The sequence below is a fragment of the Callospermophilus lateralis genome, chromosome 13, assembly GCF_048772815.1.
Source record: "Callospermophilus lateralis isolate mCalLat2 chromosome 13, mCalLat2.hap1, whole genome shotgun sequence".
NCBI classification, from domain to species: Eukaryota; Metazoa; Chordata; class Mammalia; order Rodentia; family Sciuridae; genus Callospermophilus; species Callospermophilus lateralis.
This window is the reverse complement of record NC_135317.1, coordinates 76,791,399-76,811,797: the sequence shown is the minus strand read 5'-3', so window position 1 is coordinate 76,811,797 and position 20,399 is coordinate 76,791,399. Positions and strand designations below refer to the sequence as shown.

At 41.2% G+C, this 20,399-nt stretch overlaps 1 protein-coding gene across 2 annotated transcripts in view; it reads left to right on the top strand.

The window, feature by feature from the left end:
• Window positions 1–15,649: 15,649 nt before the first annotated feature.
• Window positions 15,650–20,399, top strand: part of Tmcc2 (transmembrane and coiled-coil domain family 2) — a 42,768-nt gene continuing 38,018 nt past the window's right edge. The window contains exons 1-2 of one of the 2 annotated variants that reach the window (XM_076831525.1): window positions 15,650–15,894; window positions 16,010–16,315. In XM_076831525.1, coding sequence (XP_076687640.1) covers window positions 16,106–16,315 — 210 coding nt within the window. In that variant the 5' untranslated portion in view covers window positions 15,650–15,894; window positions 16,010–16,105. Of the gene's footprint in view, window positions 15,895–16,009; window positions 16,316–16,958; window positions 17,379–20,399 lie in introns of those variants that run through there. The other variant, XM_076831526.1, reaches the window with a different exon arrangement.

Here is a 20,399-nt window from a genome sequence, read left to right as displayed (position 1 = left end):
TCTTTCTTTCTTAGTACTGGGGATTGAACCCAGGGCCGCATGAATACTAAGCAAGCTGGAGCCAACCCTTTCAAAAATTATTCACTGATATTTTAAATTAATGTTTGAAATAAGTGATATAAGAATGTGGTATAAAATTCAAATAGTACAAAGGGTACAAGGAAAAATTAAGTCTCCCTGTCTTCCAGTCACCTAATTTCCTTCCCAGGAGACACTATACTACAGATTATGTATGTATTTTAAACAAATGTTAGCATACTATACATACTCTTTTATGAGTACGTCAAGACATCTACAGCAGAACATAAAGATCTGTCTCATTCTTTTTAACTGTATAATATACTACCATATGGATGGCATATTTTGTTTAATATGATGTCTATTGATAGACCTTTAGGGTTTTTCAGTCTTTTGATATTGCAAACAATGCTGCAGTAGCTAGCTTTCTATAATCATCATTTTGAATATGTGTAAATATACTCACCCCCATTTTTTATCTACTGAGAAAAGGGATCATTTTTGCTACTTAAAAATCTTGAGCTGGGGTTGTAGCTCAGTGGTAGAGTGCTTGCCTCGCATGCGTGAGACCCTGGGTTCTATCCCCAGCAACACATAAAAATAAATAAATAAAAATAAAGATATTGTGCCCATCTACAACTAAAAAAATATTTTAAAAAATCTTTAAGGATGCAACAGCAAACCTTCTTAAATCCAAAGATCTATCAGTAAGAATACATATTTTATTCAAATATTTAATTCCAAAGACAAAACGGGAAAGTTAAGTGTCTTTTTCAAAGAATCCAAATAGCCCAAGAGGAAAGGCCCAAAGACACTGATGTTAAGAGAGAGGTTTTGAGCCAGGGTTGTGACTCAGTGGTGGAGCGCTTGCCTAGCATGCGTGAGGCACCCCATAAAAAAATAAACAAACAAAATAAAGGTATTGTGTCCATCTACAATTTTTAAAAAATTTTTTTAAAAAAAGAGAGAGGGTTTTGGTTTTGGGTGGGGGGTGGGGGTGGGTTTCTGACTTGTTCACTCCTATATCTCCAGCACCTAGAAAAAACATTAGATAGTTGATGAATGAATGAGTGTTCACTGTTTATATTTATGAATATTCAGGAAAGCACAAAGGATGAAATAAAAATCACTCATATTTCTAGTATCTAGAAAGAACTAGTAGGTTATATTTATATCTATTAATGTTGTAGTTGGGGGAAGGGGAATAGATGAAAAGTATAATGTTTTATTAAAAATTCTTATTTAGATGATTTCTAAAGAGATTCTGAAGCCCTGAGCCTCTCATTCATGTAGATGGAAATTGGGGTTTTTGTAGAATACCAAAAAAAATTAGCAATTAGGAGCTGTGGATATGGCTCAGTAGTAGAGCACTTGCCTGGCATGCATGAGGCCCTAGGAATAATTCCCAGCACTGCCCTCCCCCCCTAAAAAAAGGACATTAGCACTTAATTCTCATGTGAATTTTTTTAAACATTTATTTATTTTTTAGTTGTAGTTGCACAATACCTTTATTTATATGTAGTGCTGAAGATGGAACCCAAGGTCTCACACATGCTAGGTGAGCGCTCTACCACTGAGCCACAACTCCAGCCCCTGATTTTTTTTTTTAATATTTATTTCTTTTAGTTGTACACAATTCCTTTATTTTTATTTATTAATTTTTAGTGGTTCTGAGAATAGAACCCAGGGCCTTGCACACACCAGGCGAGCCCTCTACCGCTGAGCCACAACCCCAGCCCCTCTCATGTGAATTAAGAATAAGTTTACTAACAAAGTTTGACTATTCTGTACTGGAAAACACACAATCACAAATCCAGTACAATAAGCAATTATGCCTGTCTTGATTGTCATCTTTTCAAATTACTAACAGGTAAATAAAATTGGGTTCTGGAAAAGAAAGGAAAATTATGGAAGAAAAGATGAGAAGATACAACTACAATTCCAGAAAAGATCACTTATCAAATTGAGCACCAAAAACATTCTTATCCCACCTCAATACTGATTTCCAAGGACAGATGTTTGAGAATTCCCAAATCTAGATTGTTCTAGACAATCCTGCTTTTTGTATTGCTGATAATATTGCAGAACAGCGCTTCTCAAACTTCAATGTGCACATGAATCACAAAGGAATTTTATTAAGATACATTTCTTATTCAACAAGTCTGTGGTGGTGCTTGAGAGCCCACATTTATAACAAGTGGTGCCAACATTGAGGATGTAAGCATGTACTAGAGTCAGAAAAGCCTCATGGTTAAGGAAATGGATCTTTTTTTAAAGATATTTATACTTAAGCTTTAGGTGGACACAATATCTTTATTTTACATTTGTGTGGTGCTAAGGATCGAACTCAGTGCCTCGTGCATGCTAGGCGAGCACTCTACCACTGAGCCACAAACCCACCCTAGGGAAATGGATCTTGTAGTTAAAGAAACCCTCATTCATATCTTACTTCTATGCTTCCCAATTTGCTCTTGATGATGTTTCTTATTTTTCTCTGAGTTTTAGTTCCTGATCAATAAACTGGGAATAATAGTACTCTGTAGGGGTATTGTGCGTATTAAAAGAACAGTACCAGTTAGGGGTGGTGGTGCACACCTATAATCTCAGCAATTCAGGAAGCTGAAGCAAGAGGATTACAAGTTCAATGCCAGCCTCTGCAACTTAGCAAAGCTCTGTCTGAAAAAAAAAAAAAAAAAGAAGCAGCAGCTGCAGTTGTGGCTCAGTGGTAGCACATTTGCCTGACATGTGTGAAGTACTGGGTTCAATCCTCAGCACCACATAGAAATAAAGACATAAAATAATATTGTGTCCATCTACAACTACAAAACAAAACAAAAAAATCTTAAGAAGGGGGCTGGGGATGTGGCTCAAGTGGTAGCGCGCTGGCCTGGCATGTGTGCGGCCCAGGTTCGATCCTCAGCACCACATACAAATAAAGATGTTGTGTCCGAAGAAAACTAAAAAATAAATATTTTTTTAAAAAAATTCTCTCCCTCTCTCTTATAAAAAGAATTAGCCCCTTGTTTAAAAAAAAAAAAAAATCTTAAGAAAAAACAGTGCCAACTAATCTCAGACTACATCACAACAATTTTTTTTTTAAAAAAAAAAGAAGCAGAATCTGCATATGGTAAGTACTCAATAAATGGCAGTTATTTTTATCAGTTATATTATCATTCCTACAAATGTGAGCTCTAGTCCCAATTAGCTATTGTAAAATCTTGAGCAAGGCATTGACTCCTCTGTGCCTTGGTTTTCTCGTCCATCAAATGGGATAATAATAGTTTCCACCTCAGTGGTTATTGTGAAGATTAAGTGAAAAAAGTGTATAAAATTATTAGGATAGCGGGGAGCAGTGGCACATGACTGTAATCCCCGCAGCTCCAGAGTCTGAGACAGGAGGATCAAAAGTTAAAGCTAGCCTCAGAAAAAGCGAGGTGCTAAGCAATTCAGTGAGACCCTGTCTCTAAATATAAAATAGGGTTGGGGATGTGGCTCAGTAATTGAATGCCTCTCAGTTCAATCCCTAGTACCTCCCCTCCCCCCAAAAAATTACTTAATACAGAGTCTACACATTGAACACCATCCAGTAAAGGTAATTGAGACAATGAGGATGGGGATGAACGCAGTATCCAATCCTAACCCTCTGACTTCTGTTACCAGGAAGAATCCTGTCCCTTGTGTTCAACATCACTGGATTGTTAGGAGGAACTAAATTGAGCTATAGCAAGTGAAAGTGCTTTGCAATAGAAATCCTGTAAAATTTTAGGGAAAAGCAAGGAATCACTGTGAAGAGACTCTGACCTGAGTTTCATTCGTGGCTGTGCTGCTTGCTTATTTCATAATCTTAAGCAAATTACTCCATTTCTTGGAACCTCACCAAATAGATGAAGTACTAATCTCAGAGGTGGGAAGGTTAAATGAAAATGTACAAAGCTGTTGGCACCTTACACATAGACAAATACATGGACATGCTTAAGAAATGTCTTCTCAAAATGTGGTGTGTGTATATACACGACAGGGTTTTATTCAGCCATAAAAAAATAGAATTGTATTATTTGCAAAAAAAATGGGTGGAACTTGAGAGCATTATTACGTGAAAAAAACAGATTCAAAAAGTCAAGGGTCATAAGTTTTCTCTAATATGTGGAAGCTAGAAAGGAAAAAGGGGGAAATGCAGGGGATCCCATGAAATAGAAGGAGACCACTAGAATAGAGGTAAGGGAACAGGGGAAGGAGGAGGGAAGGGAAAGGAGAGGTACTGGGGAGATGAAACTCACCAAATTATGTTATAAGTATGTATGAATATATAACAATAAATCTTACTGGTATGTATAATTATAATGCACCAGTTAAAAAAACAACTTAAAAAATGTCTTCTATCTAGTAATTACTCACATTCAAGATTATATAGTTTTTCCAAGGAGGATAGTATTTCCAAGAGTATTTTGGTTTTGCTTATGAGATTCCCTACATGAAGTTTTATCATCTTGAAGATTAAAGGTCTATAAAATTGAACTGCACAATGCATCCTATTTAATTATACATCAAGTATTGTCCCAATGCTGAATATTTCATCAGTGGCATCTCTGGCTGTTAGGAGGCAGAGCATGGGGAGGAAAAGCAATCAATTAAAGGGAATTTGGTATAACCCCAGAGATAATCTTTGTTTTACTGCCAAGATGAAGAACAAGGTTTCCCAGAATTTTTTTGTAGTAACTGACCCAAAGCTTTGCAGAAATAGCCTTGAACATAGTTTTGCCACAACTCGTTTTCCATCAGTAGAATTAAAAGATCAGTATTGCTTTTCCAAGTGTAAAGAGTTATGATCTTTTCTCCACCATGTTACCTGACAGTTCAGTGGGACCCACCTTTGGTTTATTTTCTTACCTACCTAGAATGAAACTTTACAATGGGTTATGTTCTTATCTCTGGGCCAATCCTGGTTGGAGAATGAAGGATAGATGATAACCTACCAAATACCTTTTTCTATGTCAACAGTGTCTTGGTAGAGGTTTTTTGTTGTTGTTATTTTTTTTTAAGTTGTAGATGGACACAATACCTTTATTTTATTTATTTATTATTATGTGATGCTGAGTATCGAATCCAGTGCCTCACAAGTGCTAGGTGAGCGCTCTACCACTGACTCACAACCCCAGCCTCTTGGTAACCGTTTTCTAGAAGATTCAGAAGAGGTTTTCTAGCAACCTGATTTTTCAAACATATTCCAACTGCCTGGGTCTATATCTATCCATATGTGCTTCACATGAACAGCATACTCAATATGTATCAACTGAAACAAAATATTCATTTTATCCCCTTATCTATCCCTCTTTCTCATAAATCTAGCTCTGTTAGGATTCTGAAACAGGTAGATGGAAAGCAACTGAACATGAGAACATACTTTAAGACTTCAGAAGGAGACCTCCACCTCCAAGTGCTTAAAAGGGAGTCCCTAGGCTGCGTTGTGGCTCAGTGGTAAAGCGCTTGCCTAGTATGTGTGAGGCACTGGGTTTGATTCTCAGCACCACATATATAAAAATTTTAAAAAGGTCCATGGAGATACACACACACACACACACACACACACACACACACACATACACACACACACATACACATATATGGAGAGGGGAGTCCCTGGCACCTAGCAGAGCCACCTTTTCACAGGTATTTATGTTGTATTTTTCCAGAGCTGACTTCAGAAGCACTGATCTAACACCCTTCTCAACATAGGGGTTGGTGGTAAGTTTCTAGGCTACATTCACATATTTCTTACATACAGAGAATGAATATTTCTTTTTTAAAAATATTTATTTTATTTATTTATTTTTATGTGGTGCTGAGGATTGAACCCAGTACCTTGCACGTGCTAGGCGAACGCTCTCTGAGCCACAACCCCAGCACCCTCCCCCAGAATTAGAATGAATACTTCTAAGACTGGAGGAATAAAGGAGAAAATAGTATCACATTTTTTAAAAATTTAAGTTGGGGGCTGGAGGTGCGGCCTGGGTTCGATCCTCAGCACCACGTACAAACAAAGATGTTGTGTCCACCGAAAACTAAAGAATAAATAATAAAATTTTTTCTCTCTCTCTTAAAAAAAAATTAAGTTGTATATGGGCATGATAATTTTATTTATTTATTTATTTTAATGTGGTGCTGAGGATTGAACCCAGTGCCTCACATGTGCCAGGCAAGCACTCTCCCACTGAGCCACAACTCCAGCCCCAATATTACATTTAAGACATAAAAACAAATTCATTTCAAATAATCTCATATCCTCGCATAAATTTAAGATTATTTCTTAGCACTCCCTATTGTCTTTATCCACAGTTTACCAAAAATTTATCCATATGGTTAATATCATCTTTAATTCTTATAATGACCCTGGAAAGATGGATGTTTTTAGCCCTATTTAATTTTTTTTCAGTTGCAGATGGACACAATACCTTTATTTATTTCTTTTTATGTGGTGCTGAGGATGGAACCCAGCACCTCACAAGTGCTAGGCAAGCGCTCTACCATTAAGATACAACCTCAACTCCTTTAGCCCTATTTTACCGATGAGAAAATTGAGACTTGGGTTAAATGATTTGTGTGAATCCATATATATATATATAATAACACAGATTTGTCTAACTCCAAAGCCCTAATTCTTCTAACACAACATAATTTTGCATTCTAATGCTTTCATTTTAGATTAGGTGGCTCTTTCTCTATATTGTCATATTTGTCTCTTGACAGCAGCATGACATCCCCTTATATTGTTATGCCATTATTACCCATCCGCTCTCTGCCCTTAGACATTTAGGTTGCTTCAGGTTTTTTATTGTAAACAATGCTGCTATAAGAATTTCTGTTGTTATGCATGTAGCCCGTTTTCTACTTTTGAATTATTTATTGGAGATAAATTCCCAGGAGGGTATGACTAGGCAAAAGGTCAACATCTATTTGGCTCTAGCTATATGTTACTTAAGTGTCCTCTGAAAGAGTCCTACTGTGTCACTGTATCTTGAAAGAAAGTACTATATTCTATCACCAGCCCCTTGTGAGAGAGATAAGGCAAGCTCGGGTGGAACCACTAATGAAAACAGCCCTTTGTCCCTCTGTCTGCGTGGGTATGCCCCCAGGATCTTAAAATGATTCCTGAAAATGATTTAAGACATAAGTATGCATACTCCAGAAGAAGACCCACACGGCAGGATGGGAGTTCCCCTTCCTAGGAGAGGCTGCCTTGATGAAGTTGTCTTTTTGAAGTCATAAGATCAGCAGAAGGTTTTTCAAGCAATTGACATTTTTGTCTTGAATCAGATAGCAGCTCTCTATCCAGATAGGAAAATTAGACTTGATTTCCCATTCCAAATTTGCAAAAGAGTTGGGATAACTTATGCCAAGGAAAGGAAGTCCTGACAGCTGGGAAGAGTTTCTGGAACTATCAGGAAGTCACAAAAATGAGGGAAAGCTCTGTTGCAACTGCCAAAGGCTATTTTGAGAAATCTCTCCATTTTAATTATTATACATGGTAAGAATACCATTTGAGACAATTGAAAGGTTTAGATTTAAATTATATGGCCAGGTCCTCTAGTGCAAACCAGTCATTCCAGCAACTTGGGAGGCTGAGGCAGGAGGATCCCAAGTTTGAGGCCAGACTCAATCAAAAAAAAAAGAGGTCTGGGAACATAGCTCAGTGGTAAAGTGTCCTTGGGATGAATCCCCAGTACCATCATCATCATAACAACAACAACAACAACTAAAATTACATGGCACATAATAGGAAATCAGATGATAGATGTTATTATTATTAATACATGTGGTAACCATAGTATTCTCTAGGTAACAGTGCAGTAGGCATCGTGGGAAAAGAATGAACACTGAAGCCAGCAGAACTGGTTTGACTATCTCCTTAACCAGGCGGGTTACCTCAGGCAAGTTTTTATCCTCTTTGAGATTCAATTTCATTATTTATAAAATAGAGGTTATGATATTTATCTATAAATTTTGTTTCACAGATTAAATAAGAGTGCCTAGCACACATATAGTGCTTAATTCATAAATCTATCCATACTCCCGTGATTATAACCGCCTGTAATTCCAGTAACTTGGGAGGCTGAGTCAAGAGGATCACAAGTTCAATCACAAGCCTCAGCAATTTACCAGGCCCTAAGCAATTTAATGAGATCCTGTTTCAAAATAAAAAATAAAAAAGGGCTGGGGATGTAGCTCAGTGGTAAAATGCCCCTGAGTTCAATCCCCAGTAACTAATAATAATAGTATTATTATCAGTTAAGACTTGGTTAATCAAGTCTTCCCCTACACCAGTAGTTTTCAAAGTTTAATATAAATATCACTTAGAATTCTTGTCTATAGAGTGAGTTTCAGACTCTACCCCTGGAAACTGTTTCTATGGTTTGGGCCTAGGGAATCTGCATATATAAATTCCAAGGTGAATATGTTGCTGTGTTTATGAACCATACTTTGAGAAACACTTCCCTGCAGTCTCTGAGACTAAAAAGAAAAAAAATAGTTTTCTGTCACTAATATGCCACAAAAACTCTAAGCATGCAGATGTAAAACCAAAGAGATCCTAATATTGAATGATTCCATTTTAAGATGATTTATGTCATTCTCCTCTTCTTAAAGGAATTAGAGTTGTCTTAAAGTAACATTTGCTTCTTTTAATCCTCAAAATATGGATAAATGCATGCTAACACTTCTCCTTATAATTGTCTTGATCCATCACAGCGATTTCTCACCTCTGAACTGTGGTACCAATCTCTCGCCTCTAAACAGTAGTACTACTCTCCCCCTGAAGTATTGACAAACATTACCATTTTAATCTTGCGTTATTTTGCCCTTTATTTGTGTCTCATCTCCCCAATTGGATTCTAAGTCCAAAGGCAGGGATCAATGTCTTTTATTGTTCTATATCTTACACAAGCATCTTGTAAAGTCTTTGTACATGATGTCTTTCAGAATATGTTTTAATGAATATGTGGAGGCTCCTCTAAAGACTAGGCATGGAACCACCATGTGACCCAGCTATTACCACTCCTTGGTATTTTCTCTGAAGATACATGCATACTCGTGTTTGAAGCACACCATTCACAACAGCCAAACTATGGAACCAGCCCAGGTGTCCATCGATGGATGAATGGATAATGAAAATGTGTTATGTATGCACAACAAAGTTTTATTCAGCCATAAAGACAAATGAAATTATGGCTGGAAAATGTATGGAACTAGAGACTATCGTGTTAGGTGTAATAAGTCAAACTCAGAAGGTTAAGGGTCATATATTTTCTGTCATAATAGGAAGCTAGAGAGGATAAAGAAAAACAAAAATGGGGGTGGATCTCCTAAAAATCAAAGGGAGATCAGGAGAGAAAAAGTACCAAGGGAAGCAGGGGTGTGCTAGGGAATGATATTGGTCAAATTATATTGTTATATTGTGTGCATGTACGAATAGTAACCACAAGTTCCATTAATATGTACAACTATAATGCACCAATAATAATATGGGAAAAGATGCAATAAGAAAGAAATATATTTTAATGAATACATATTCATACATATGTACACACACAAATATATATATATATATATATATATATATATATATATATATATATATATATATAAGCTGTGGATTTATAATACTCACTGATAATTCTTCACCATAAAAATGGCTCAGAATTACAAGATGAGACTTTATTTAGGCTTTCAGGCTTTGAAATCAGTAGACTTGAGTAGGTTTCAGCCCCATGACAGCTCTGTAACTTCTCTGAGCCTGTTTTCTCATTGCAGGGTGGAAAGAACACCTTAAAGGTTGTTGGGAATTAAGTAAGGAGTATTCACAAGGTTCCTAGCAAACTGCCTACTACCTGTGGTTCTTTTTAAGTGAAGGACACTTGCCCTTGCTATTATATCTAAAAGTACCACATAGAATAATAGAACTGCCTTAGATATTTATCTTCAGATGCAAAATAATGAACAACTGATTGTCTTCAAGCAAAGTTGAATTTTCTCTTTCTTCCTTTTTAAAGTCTAGAATTTTAAGCTTTAAGTAACAGATTGTCCAGAATTTTGCATGGATTCCCTTTAGAGATGGGAAAGGACACAAAACAGCCATTTTACCAGTCTGGGGCTTTCACACAGAGCAGTACAATCAGGGTTTAAATATATGCTTTACAGACCTTCTCTGTTCAAATGATAATCACGACTCTCCTCACAATACTAAGGAATATCCAGCACCCAGAATAAGGAATATGTATCCTACCTGAAATGAGAAGCATAAGCTTCCAGCTTTTCATACTATAGGTAGAAGATTCACCATCTTCATGAGGAAGGGAGACATTGGGATCTCCTGGGTAGGTCTTATAAGCTGTTTCGAGAAAAAAATATTACAAGCTGGCAGTCTGGGTTTGCTTACTCCTTTGATATACTGCCAGTTAAATGTCAGAGACTCTGTGCTATGGAGGAAACAACATATACTATTTCTGCATAAATATAGTAATTGCAGCTTCATTTCTAAAGGCAAAAAAAAAAAATTGTCTCAGGAGTCTGAGTCAGGAGGATGTCAAGTTCCAGTCAGCCTCAGCAACTTAGCAAGACTCTGTCTCAAAAAGATGGGAGGATGGGGATGTGGTTCAATGGTCAAGTGCACCTGGTTCAATCCAAAGTACTGCAGGGGAAAAAAAAGGCAAAAATTTGAGACAATTCTTGGTGACTAAGAATAAAGTGGATAGTGGTTAAATAAACCATGATCTGAACCAGGCACAGTGGTGCACACCTGTAATCCCAGGTACTTGATAGGCTGAGGCAGGTGGACCACAAGTTCAAGGCCAGCTTGGGCAACTTACTAAGACCCTGTATCCAAATAAAAAATATACAGGCATGTAACTTAGTGGTAGAGCACCCCTGGGTTCTATCTCCAATACTGCAAAAATATTTAAAAAATTTAAAAAAGGAAGAAGAAAAAGAAAAAAATGTTCACTTGATAGATGGATAAGCTGTCACTTAAAATGTTTACTTACATATACAGAATATGTCTAAGTAATACAGAATATGTCTAAGTAATACAGAATATGACTAAGTAATAACATATGGAATAGAAAAAGAAAATAGAATAACATGTAAAATGCTTCCAAGTACAATAAAAAAATAAATAAATAAAATTTCGTTTAGTCTCAGAGCCCTCTCCGATTCTGGTATATAGAGTCTTCCCTGCCCTCCCTGCCTCTTACCATAGCCAATAAAAACCTTATACTTAGGTGGGGGGATTGTGACATCATCGACAATTCAGCCAATCTCCTTGATGATTATTTGCATAGTTTACTCCTCCTAACCCAACAGAATTCAATTTCTTTTAGGAAAAGCCTTAAATGGAAATCTACAACAGAAAAGGAAGAAAGTCACATTAACAAAGAAATATTTGTAATAATATTGGTATCAAAATACAGTGATCAAAATTATATCTAGTTCCTTTCGAAAGTAGGTTTACATTCTAAGCACTCTACTCAGTATGTTAAGTCTTAAATAGCTGACAACTACTTATCCATTGATGTTAGAAATTTTTTAAAAGTACTACTACAGGGTAGAAAACAGAACTTCTTGAATAATCTACAAGCCTCTTATTATTGGCAAAAGAGAAGGTTTTTATTTCTCTGACCTAATTGCTCTTATTAAAAGATGAAAATAAAATAAAAAAAAAACTCCCCATACTTACCTGTTGATCTTGACACCTTATAATGAATCATCAGTTTATCAGAGTACATGACCTGGATGTTGGCAAGGGAGCAGGATTTCATAATCCTGCTCTTTATCATCCTTGTTTATATACTTACTGGTTTTAGTAAAATCTGATACCACCAGCAGTGTCCCCATCCCTACCCCCAGCCCACCACCGGTACTGGGGATTGAACCCAAGGGTGCTCTACTACTGAGATACACCCTAGCCCTTTTCATTTTTTATTTTGAGTCACAGTTTGCTAAATTGCCCAGGCTGGCCTTGAACTTATGATCCTCCTAGGCTTAGCTCCCAAATTGGGATTACAAGAGTACCACCATGTCCAACACATTATTTTAACCAAGGTTTCGGTTCACAAAAAGCTTTGAGTTTAGTGGGTTAATTCTGCCTTTCTCATATATCAGAGAAAGGGGCTTCAACAAGTTAGTTATGTTTGTTTTGTTCAGGTTTACTGAGCGTATATCATGTGTCAAGCGCTTTCACATGCATTGTCAAATTAATCTTCACAGCAACCATATGGGGATAGATGTCGTTAGCCCTATTTGTAGATGAGAACAACAACAAGGGTCAAAGAAGTTAAGCAGGGAGCTGGGGCTGAAGCTCAGATGCAGAGCGCTTCCCTAGCATGTGTGACGCACTGGGTTCGATCCTCAGCATCACATGAAAAATAAATAAATAAAATAAAGGCATGCTGTCCATCTACAACTATAAAAACAAAGAAACAAAAAAAGAGGTTAAGCAGGCCAAGAGTAAGAAAAATAGAATTTTTTTGAGAGCCAGAACTCTCTTTTTTTAAAATTTATTTTTTAGTTTTAGGTGGACACAATATCTTTATTTTATATTTATGTGGTGCTGAGGATCAAACCCAGTGCCTCATGCATACTAGGCAAGCACTCTACCACTGAGCCACACCCCCACCCCAAGAATCAAAATTCTTATGAGTTTTCTGACTAGTACTCTTCCCATTACATCATGCTATTTACTTACCATTAACAAGATGTGCCAAAATGGAATGAAAATACTACTTTTAAAAACCAAATATAACCACTTACACTGTAAATCTGCAAATGTTTATCTTAATCTTGAATATCAAAACATAGTTTGTGCTTGTTTATATTTTCCTAAATAAGTAGAACAATAGAATGACCCAGTCCTTCAAACAAAAGTTCAGTCAAAGTATTTTCAAGTTCTATTTGTCTTAAATACTCAATAGTTTACTATGGCAAGTGAAAATTTGCCATTTACTTTGAACTGGTGGTTGCAGGTCTCTTAGCTCTCTGCACAGTCTTCCCACCTAAACTTCTTGGGCAATAGCATATTTGTTTTAAATGAGTGGGATATATTTGAACTCCCAGGAGAGAATCATTGGAATGAAATGGGCGACCCTTTTGAAACTGGACATCTGTTATGATAGCTACGGTCTTACTCTGTGCCAGGCAATGTCTAAGTGTTTTACATATACTATCCAATACTCTAAAAGGTAGATATTATGATTATCACTACTGGAGAATTAGGACATAAAGAATTTATGCTGGGTCCTAGGGCTGGGTAGTGGCTCAGTGGTAGAGTGCTTGCCTAGCATGTGTTCAATCCCCAACACCATGTAAAAATAAACAAATAAAATAAATGTATTTTTTTTTAAAAAAGAGTTTACTGCTGGGGTGTTGCTTATTGGCAGAGCTCTTTGCTTAGCATGCATGAGATTCTGGGTTCAATCCTCAGACCCGCCCCCCGCCCCAAAAAAGTTGATTTTACAAAACACACCAGACTTTTGATGATCTACATCACACCTTGTTAGATATGGCCACAAACAAGAAATCTGCCATCATGTTCTAAGTATATGTTAATATAAAAATTGAACTTAAGAACAAATTCAATCTATTATAAAAATGAGGTATACCTGCCCGCCAAAGCAGTCCATGCCTGCAATCCCAGCTACTCTGGAGGCTGAAGCAGGAGGATTGCAAATTTAAGGAAAGCTTGAGTCACAGTGGGCAATTTAATGAGATCCTATCTCAAGAAAACAAAACAAAAGGGTTGGGGATGTATAGCTCAATGGTAGAGCAACCCTGGATTCAATCACTGGTACTGCAAGGAGGAGGAAGAGAAGGAGAAAAAATGAGGCATAATTCAAAATTATAATGCTCTCTGTTTCTTTAGAAGTTCACAAAGAATCCCTCCACTTCTCTTCAATTTAGAGTCAGGCTATGAACACTGTCAATGTGTGCTCATCATTCATTCATCACCACTTGTCACCCAAGATCCTGTCCAGGATCTGTGGGGCCTCTGCACTTCTCTGGGCCAACTCTGGAAGGGGGCAATATGTTCCTCTGCCTTACACCTTGCACCATAGAAATCTGCTCCCACCATTTCTGTCTAATCCTGCCCACGATCTACACTGGCATTCTGCCATTCCTCATCATTGAAAATGCTAAAGATTATAGCTTTCTGTTTCCGAATTGTGCCTGATTCTGTGTAGTGGATGTGGTGGGGGTGGGGGGTGGTTCTGCATTCCCAGCCCATCCTAAATTTCTGTCTTCTAAAAAAGGAGCTGCTTAGTTTAGCAAGTGGCTGCCTGCATGTAGTAAATTCTTAACAACTTAGTCTCTTCTAGGATACACATTAAAATGAGTGGTTGGAATGGGAAGAAGACAGAGTCAGGAAACTCACAGATTAGTGGGACTGAAGTGAGGGTAGAATGGCCCAATGGGTGTGAGAAAGATTGGTAAACTATAAAATCCTTCAGAGATCATCACTGTGACTCACGGACTTCGAAAGGCCTTTCACCACAGTCTAGGTCAAAGCTCTTCGGAAGTTAGCCTGTTAGAATTCCCCAGATAGACTGTCAAATTTGCATTTCTATCAGGTTCCCAGGGTTGCTGATGCTGCCGGTCCAAGGACCACACCTTGAGAACCACTGGTTGCTGGATAAGCAAAATCCATTGTAAACAGAGCAGGCATGCGATTTGAACCCAGAGAGTCATTATTACTACGCCCCATAACTCGGTAACCCACATTTGCTCTCTTCAAGCTAGAGCCGTTTGGCTGATGTTTATGGGCGAGATCACTCCTTTTCTATTCTTCCGTATGTATCAACTTCCTGACATCAATACTCATTCACAGTAAGCAACGGACTCTAACGTTATTATCCTTTAATATGAAATACTGTCCAATTTCTGAGCCTAAAACTAAGACTCTTAAGGTGTGTACTTAAACTGGGGGAAGGAGCGATGGGGCAGATCACACCCTCCCCTTAGCATTTGCGGCTGACTGTAAGCATAGGTTTGTGACTCGAACCAAGTATCCTGGAAGGGATCTGTGTCTCTCACTGAAAGGATGAATACAATACAATAGGCAAATTTAAGGGCGGGGTGAGAGCAGTGATGATAAACATCCCTATTGTGCCCCCTCTCCGCCAAATATAGCGAGTGGGGGATGGATGCATCCCGGGAGCGGCTCCCCAGGGAAAGTCCCTCAAGCAGCTGCTCAAACCAAGTGTCTCGTGGACCGCAGCCCCCGCCCCTACCCCGCAGCCGGCTCTCCGCAACGCTAAAACGCAGCAGCACGTCGCCCTCCAGACCTCTCTTGGGGGATCGCACGGTGCAACCAACCCCAAAAACGTGGCCGCGCGACGCCCCCTCAGCCCTCAGGCCTTCCCATTGGCCGGATGCGGTTGTCACTCGCTCCTCGCCTCGCCTTCCAGCTCGCGGGCGGAGGCCGCAGGGCGGGGTAGGTTGCGCGCTCGCGGCGGGCTCTGGCCGCGGCCGCGGCTTTGCAGCAGGCTGCACGGCGGGCGGGGAGCGGGGCGCGCGGGCAGGGGAGGAGGCCGGGCGCGCTGCGGGCTCCGCGGCCGGCCCATGCGGGGCGAGGGCCGGCGGCAGGGCCGGGGGCCGCAGCCGGCGCAGGGGGAGGCCAACGAGGACCTGCCCCGCCGGCTGCCCCGTGCCCTGCCTCGCCCAGCAGCCCCGCCAACGGTGAGGGATGCGCTCTGCCACCTGGATCCCCTGCGTCCTGCCCATGCCCTGAAGCAGAAAGTTTGGGGGTCGGGGACTGCCTTCCTCTTCCCCTGCAATGACTGCCCAAGGACTCCTGCTGCCCAGCTTGGACTGTGACCTGCCTTCGTTCCCCAGGTCGGAATGAACTCTTCCAAGGCTCCCCCTCCTCGCCCCTCCCTCATCCTCCTTAAATTTTTTTTTTTCTAAATTCAAAAAAATCGTGATCTGCTGACTCCCCTCCATAATTTAGACCCCAGGTCTTCATTTCTGAATATAAGAGGGGGTGCGGTCTCCCCCAAGACGGCGCGCTGGAAGGACAGGTTCCCCTTGCCGACCCACATACACCATGAAGAGGTGCAAATCGGACGAGCTGCAGCAACAACAGGGTGAGGAGGATGGAGCTGGGCTGGAAGATGCAGCTTGCCACCTGCCAGGCGCGGAACTCCGGCCTGGGGAGGCCACGGGTGCTAACTCCGCTGGCGGGCCAACTTCAGATGCGGGCGCTGCGGCGGCGGCACCCAACCCGGGTCCCCGAACTAAGCCTCCTGATTTAAAGGTGAGCGCAGACCATCCCTTGGCAAGCCCAGCCCGCGACGTAGCTTTCCCCACCCCATACCGAAGTGCTTTAACTGTACAAAAGTGATGGGGAAGACAGGCAAAGGTCAACGAGGATGAGCGGATGTTCGGCTAGAATCCTAGAGGGGACATCAGGTACCATTTGAGCCTCAGTCTGTCAGCTCCATTTCAGGCCTATGTGTTTGTTCCCTTTTATTCAGCAGACGTTCTAGTGACTCACCCATCTGCGAATGCTTGAATAACGTGTGTGAAGTGCTATTCGCAGACAAAGGGCTGGAGAAATTCAAGATGCTACCCAAAAACTTGATATCACTTTTCTCCTGTAGGATGGCAGGGGAAGAAGATTGCTGGGTGGGAGGCCAAGTAGGTGACCCTTAGTCTCTTTTGCCAGTTGCTCCTTGGGAATTTTTGAGCACCTTCCCTGGGTGAAGCTCAGTTTGTCCATCTGTGAAAGGGGGATGTGGATTTCTTGCCGTTAGGTGGAGCCAGAGGTTAAGCGAGTGCTTGGAGATCCCTGCCTGCCGAACCAACCCCCAGGGTGGAGAACTGACAGGTGGCGAAGCAGTGCTGGGGCTGGCTGGGGCCTCGGTTCAAGTTGCACACACGCTGAGCCGGCAGCTAGAACCAGAATCCACAAGAGCCTTTCACATGGAGCTGTTTATTTTCCAGCCTGAGGTTGTCTAGACAATTGGCGAACTGTATTGAATATATCTCTTTATCAATTAAAACAGCAGCAGAGATAAATAATGTACCTTTGCTGGAGCCGCCACAGAAACCGTGGGCTTAGGCTCTTCCAGCCAGTTCAGGAAGGAGCTGAGCGGGATGTCAGCCCCAGGAAGGAACTTAGATGCCTTGGAGATTGATGCCTCAGGGGATTTTCTCCAGAGACGGTGCAGGGTCTGGGCTAGGGGAGCGGAAAGGACTCCCATTAGGTAAATAAAGCCTGTATCCTATGGCAGCGGGCACTAAGGAACTCACCAGAATAAGCCAATGACATTCCTCATTTGGCCTGAGCGGCTTGGAGTCAGGAAGGCAGAGCACAGGTGAGTGTCTGCTTTTACCTGGGTATGTTTGTTGTCTGTGCTCCTCTATTCCTTGGGGAGGGGGACAGCTAGCTCCTCATTATGTGTCCTTTTAAAAATTTGTGGTAGTTATTCCCATGGGACCTCTGGTTCTGCCGCTGCCCTTTTCAGAGGTCTGTGGCTAGCCTGGGGTCTGAAGATGGGCTCTGTTGGATAGGCTTTGTGCATGAAGCTTGCCCAAGTCCTTGGTGTCTGTCCCAGCTGTCACCTCCGAGTCTACCTTGTGTGATCAGGAGGTGTTTCCTGTTTTATGTGAGATGGTGAAAGGAAAGGGGTCCCCTTGATGCCATGGGGGGAGGCAAGTCAGAGGAGCTGCACTGGCCCAGATGGGACCCTCACTGTGAGGCCATGAGAGGCAACCTTGGAGACTCCCCCACTCTCCGTTCTGTCACCCTGATGCCTTCTTGAGGAGAGGGGCTGGCCTCAGTGTGGAGGCTGCAGCATCTTTCTCTGTCAACAGGCTGCTTTAACCTCGCTCCTTCCTACCGTCCTTTATTGTCCCTCCTTTCTTTCTTTCTTTCTTTCTTTCTTTCTTTCTTTCTTTCTTTCTTTCTTTCTTTCTTTCTTTCAGTGGCACCCTCCTTCTGGTTAGGGGCCGATACAACAATTCTGTACTTGATATTAACTACTGAAACTACTAAACTGCCCTGAACCAGAATTGAGATCAGGTATGAGAAGAGGACCCCCCTCCAAAAAAAAAAAAAAAAAAAAACCCACAATGTGAGCTGAGCTGCCGCCTGCTAGTGGGAGCAGGGGAAACACAGGAGCCTTTTCCTGTTTATCTCTGTCTGATTCAGCATAGCATGTTTACTATAGGAAGGAGGCTTCCCAACCAAAATCTGAGGGCCACCATAATTTGATTGGTTGTGTGATCTCAGGCGAATCACTCAACTTTTCTGAGGGGAGGGAGTAGAAATATGCTCACATGTCCAAACTTGTTTTTCAGTGCTGGAAAAGTTGTTTTCTATGGCTAACAGTTTTCTAGTGATGGAAAAATTCCACCATTGGCTCTGGAACTGGGTAGAAGCTGACTTGTTCTGGATGAAATATTGGTGCCCAAAAGGGGCAAGTTTCATTTTTCATACCCCCTGCCCTGCACCTGTGTTTGGTTGAGGCTCATCAGCTGTTCTAGTTTGCTTTTGTTTTAAATTTGAACTTTGTATGAAATAGGAACTTTTAGTCCCTTAATCTCGCTTCTGTTTTCTTATGATAACCCGAGGCTCAGAATAGATTAAGTGCATTGGAGAAAATCATCTTGAAAAAGGGACAAATAATCATAAGAGGCTATGTCTAAAATATCTCCATGGTAGGAGAGGAAGAAGAGAGAATTTTAGTCTTTGCCAAAGAGATGTGACTGACACTTCACTAACCAATGGTATCATAGACCTTTGGTCTCCCTCTGGTCCTTAGCACTGTAGAGTTTTGAACTGTGCACTGTACATTTCTTTTTTTTTTTTCCCCTGTAGTGCTGGGGATGGAACCCAGGGCTTCCTCCATGCTGAGCAAGCCACTGAGCCACACCCCAGCCTGTAGATTTCTTCTATGATGCCTGGGATCTGTGATTAAATGACAATCTTAAAACTGTAACTATAACAGAAAAATAACCTGAAAATGGCCATTTTGTCCCCCTGCCCCCAAAGCTTGTAAATACTTTGGGAGCTGTCTCTACCACTCAAAACCTTGTGTGTCCTTGGGGGTAGTCTTAGCAGACAGTCGTTCACTGGGAGCCTAACACATCAGTCATACTCTCCAGCTACTTGGTTGGAGTCCTGTTAAACCCCTTGAGCTGATATCTCCACTCACTTATTCTCATTATCCAGTCCTTTGCTGCCACCAGATTCCCTGCTGGTTGGGAGCAGATGCTGGGATATCTGGCCACAGAGTGTGCTGATCGAAAGCACAGCAGAATTCTCCAGCGAGGAGACCCAGCTCCAGTGAGAATGGGAGTAGAGAAGAATTTAGGGAAACCCTGCAGAAAGAGATCCTGTTAAAAATACAACTTGTAGCTGGGTGAGGTGGTGTACACCTGTAATCCCCAGTATTCTGGAGGTTGAAGCAGAAGGATCACAAGTTTGAGGCCAACTGGGGCAACTTTGCGAAAGCCTGTCTCAAAAATCAGAACAAAACAAAAACAGGGCTGGGGATGTAGGGCAGTGGTAGAGCACCTCTGGGTTCGATCCCCAGTATCAAAAGCAAAACAACAACACCAAAAAAACCCAGCATGTAGAGATATCGAGGCCTGGGATGAGTGACTGAGCATAAGGATGTGCTGGTTCTGTCCTGAGAGACTGGAGAAGGCTGAAGTCAGGGGAGGACATTGCTCTCCTCACTTCTCCCTACCCAGAGGAATTGAGCCTTTCCTGAAAGGAAGGGTCAGGGGGTGCTGGCTATGGGCCTTCCTGGATTCTCCTGAGGTTCTCTTTTCCCTCACAAAAGCCCCAGGAATAATTTCCCTGGGAATTTCTGAGCAGTATTAATGTCTTTCCCTGAGGACAAAAGGGTGCTGGAAATCCCATTGTTCCCCTTTGACTCAAGACTGACTGGAGTTCCAGCTCCTGTTCTTCTATTCATGTGCTACTCTGGTCTTCCTGCCTGCTGAGAAAGAGCAGGGAAAACAATTAGAAGCCAAGTAGCTGTGGGGAAGGGGCAGATGTTCTACCCCTTCTCTCCCTGCTGGCCCAACCTTCCCTGGTGACTACAGGTGCTCAGCCCCATGACCAGCCCAAGTTCTTTCAACTTCGCCTGTGAAGAGCTCACTGGAGAAGGCTTGGTTCTGTCAAGGCATATTGGACACCTTCAGCAGAAAAAGCACAGTTCTATTTTCATTTTCCTGTCTTTTACTTGTTTATTTATTTTAGCCGGGCTGGGGATAGACCCCAGGGCTTTGGGCAAGTGCTCATCCTGCGCTTCACCTCCAGCCCAAGGCACTGTTTAAAATAGTGAAGTAGGACATGCATATAAAAGTGCCTGAAAACAGATGTG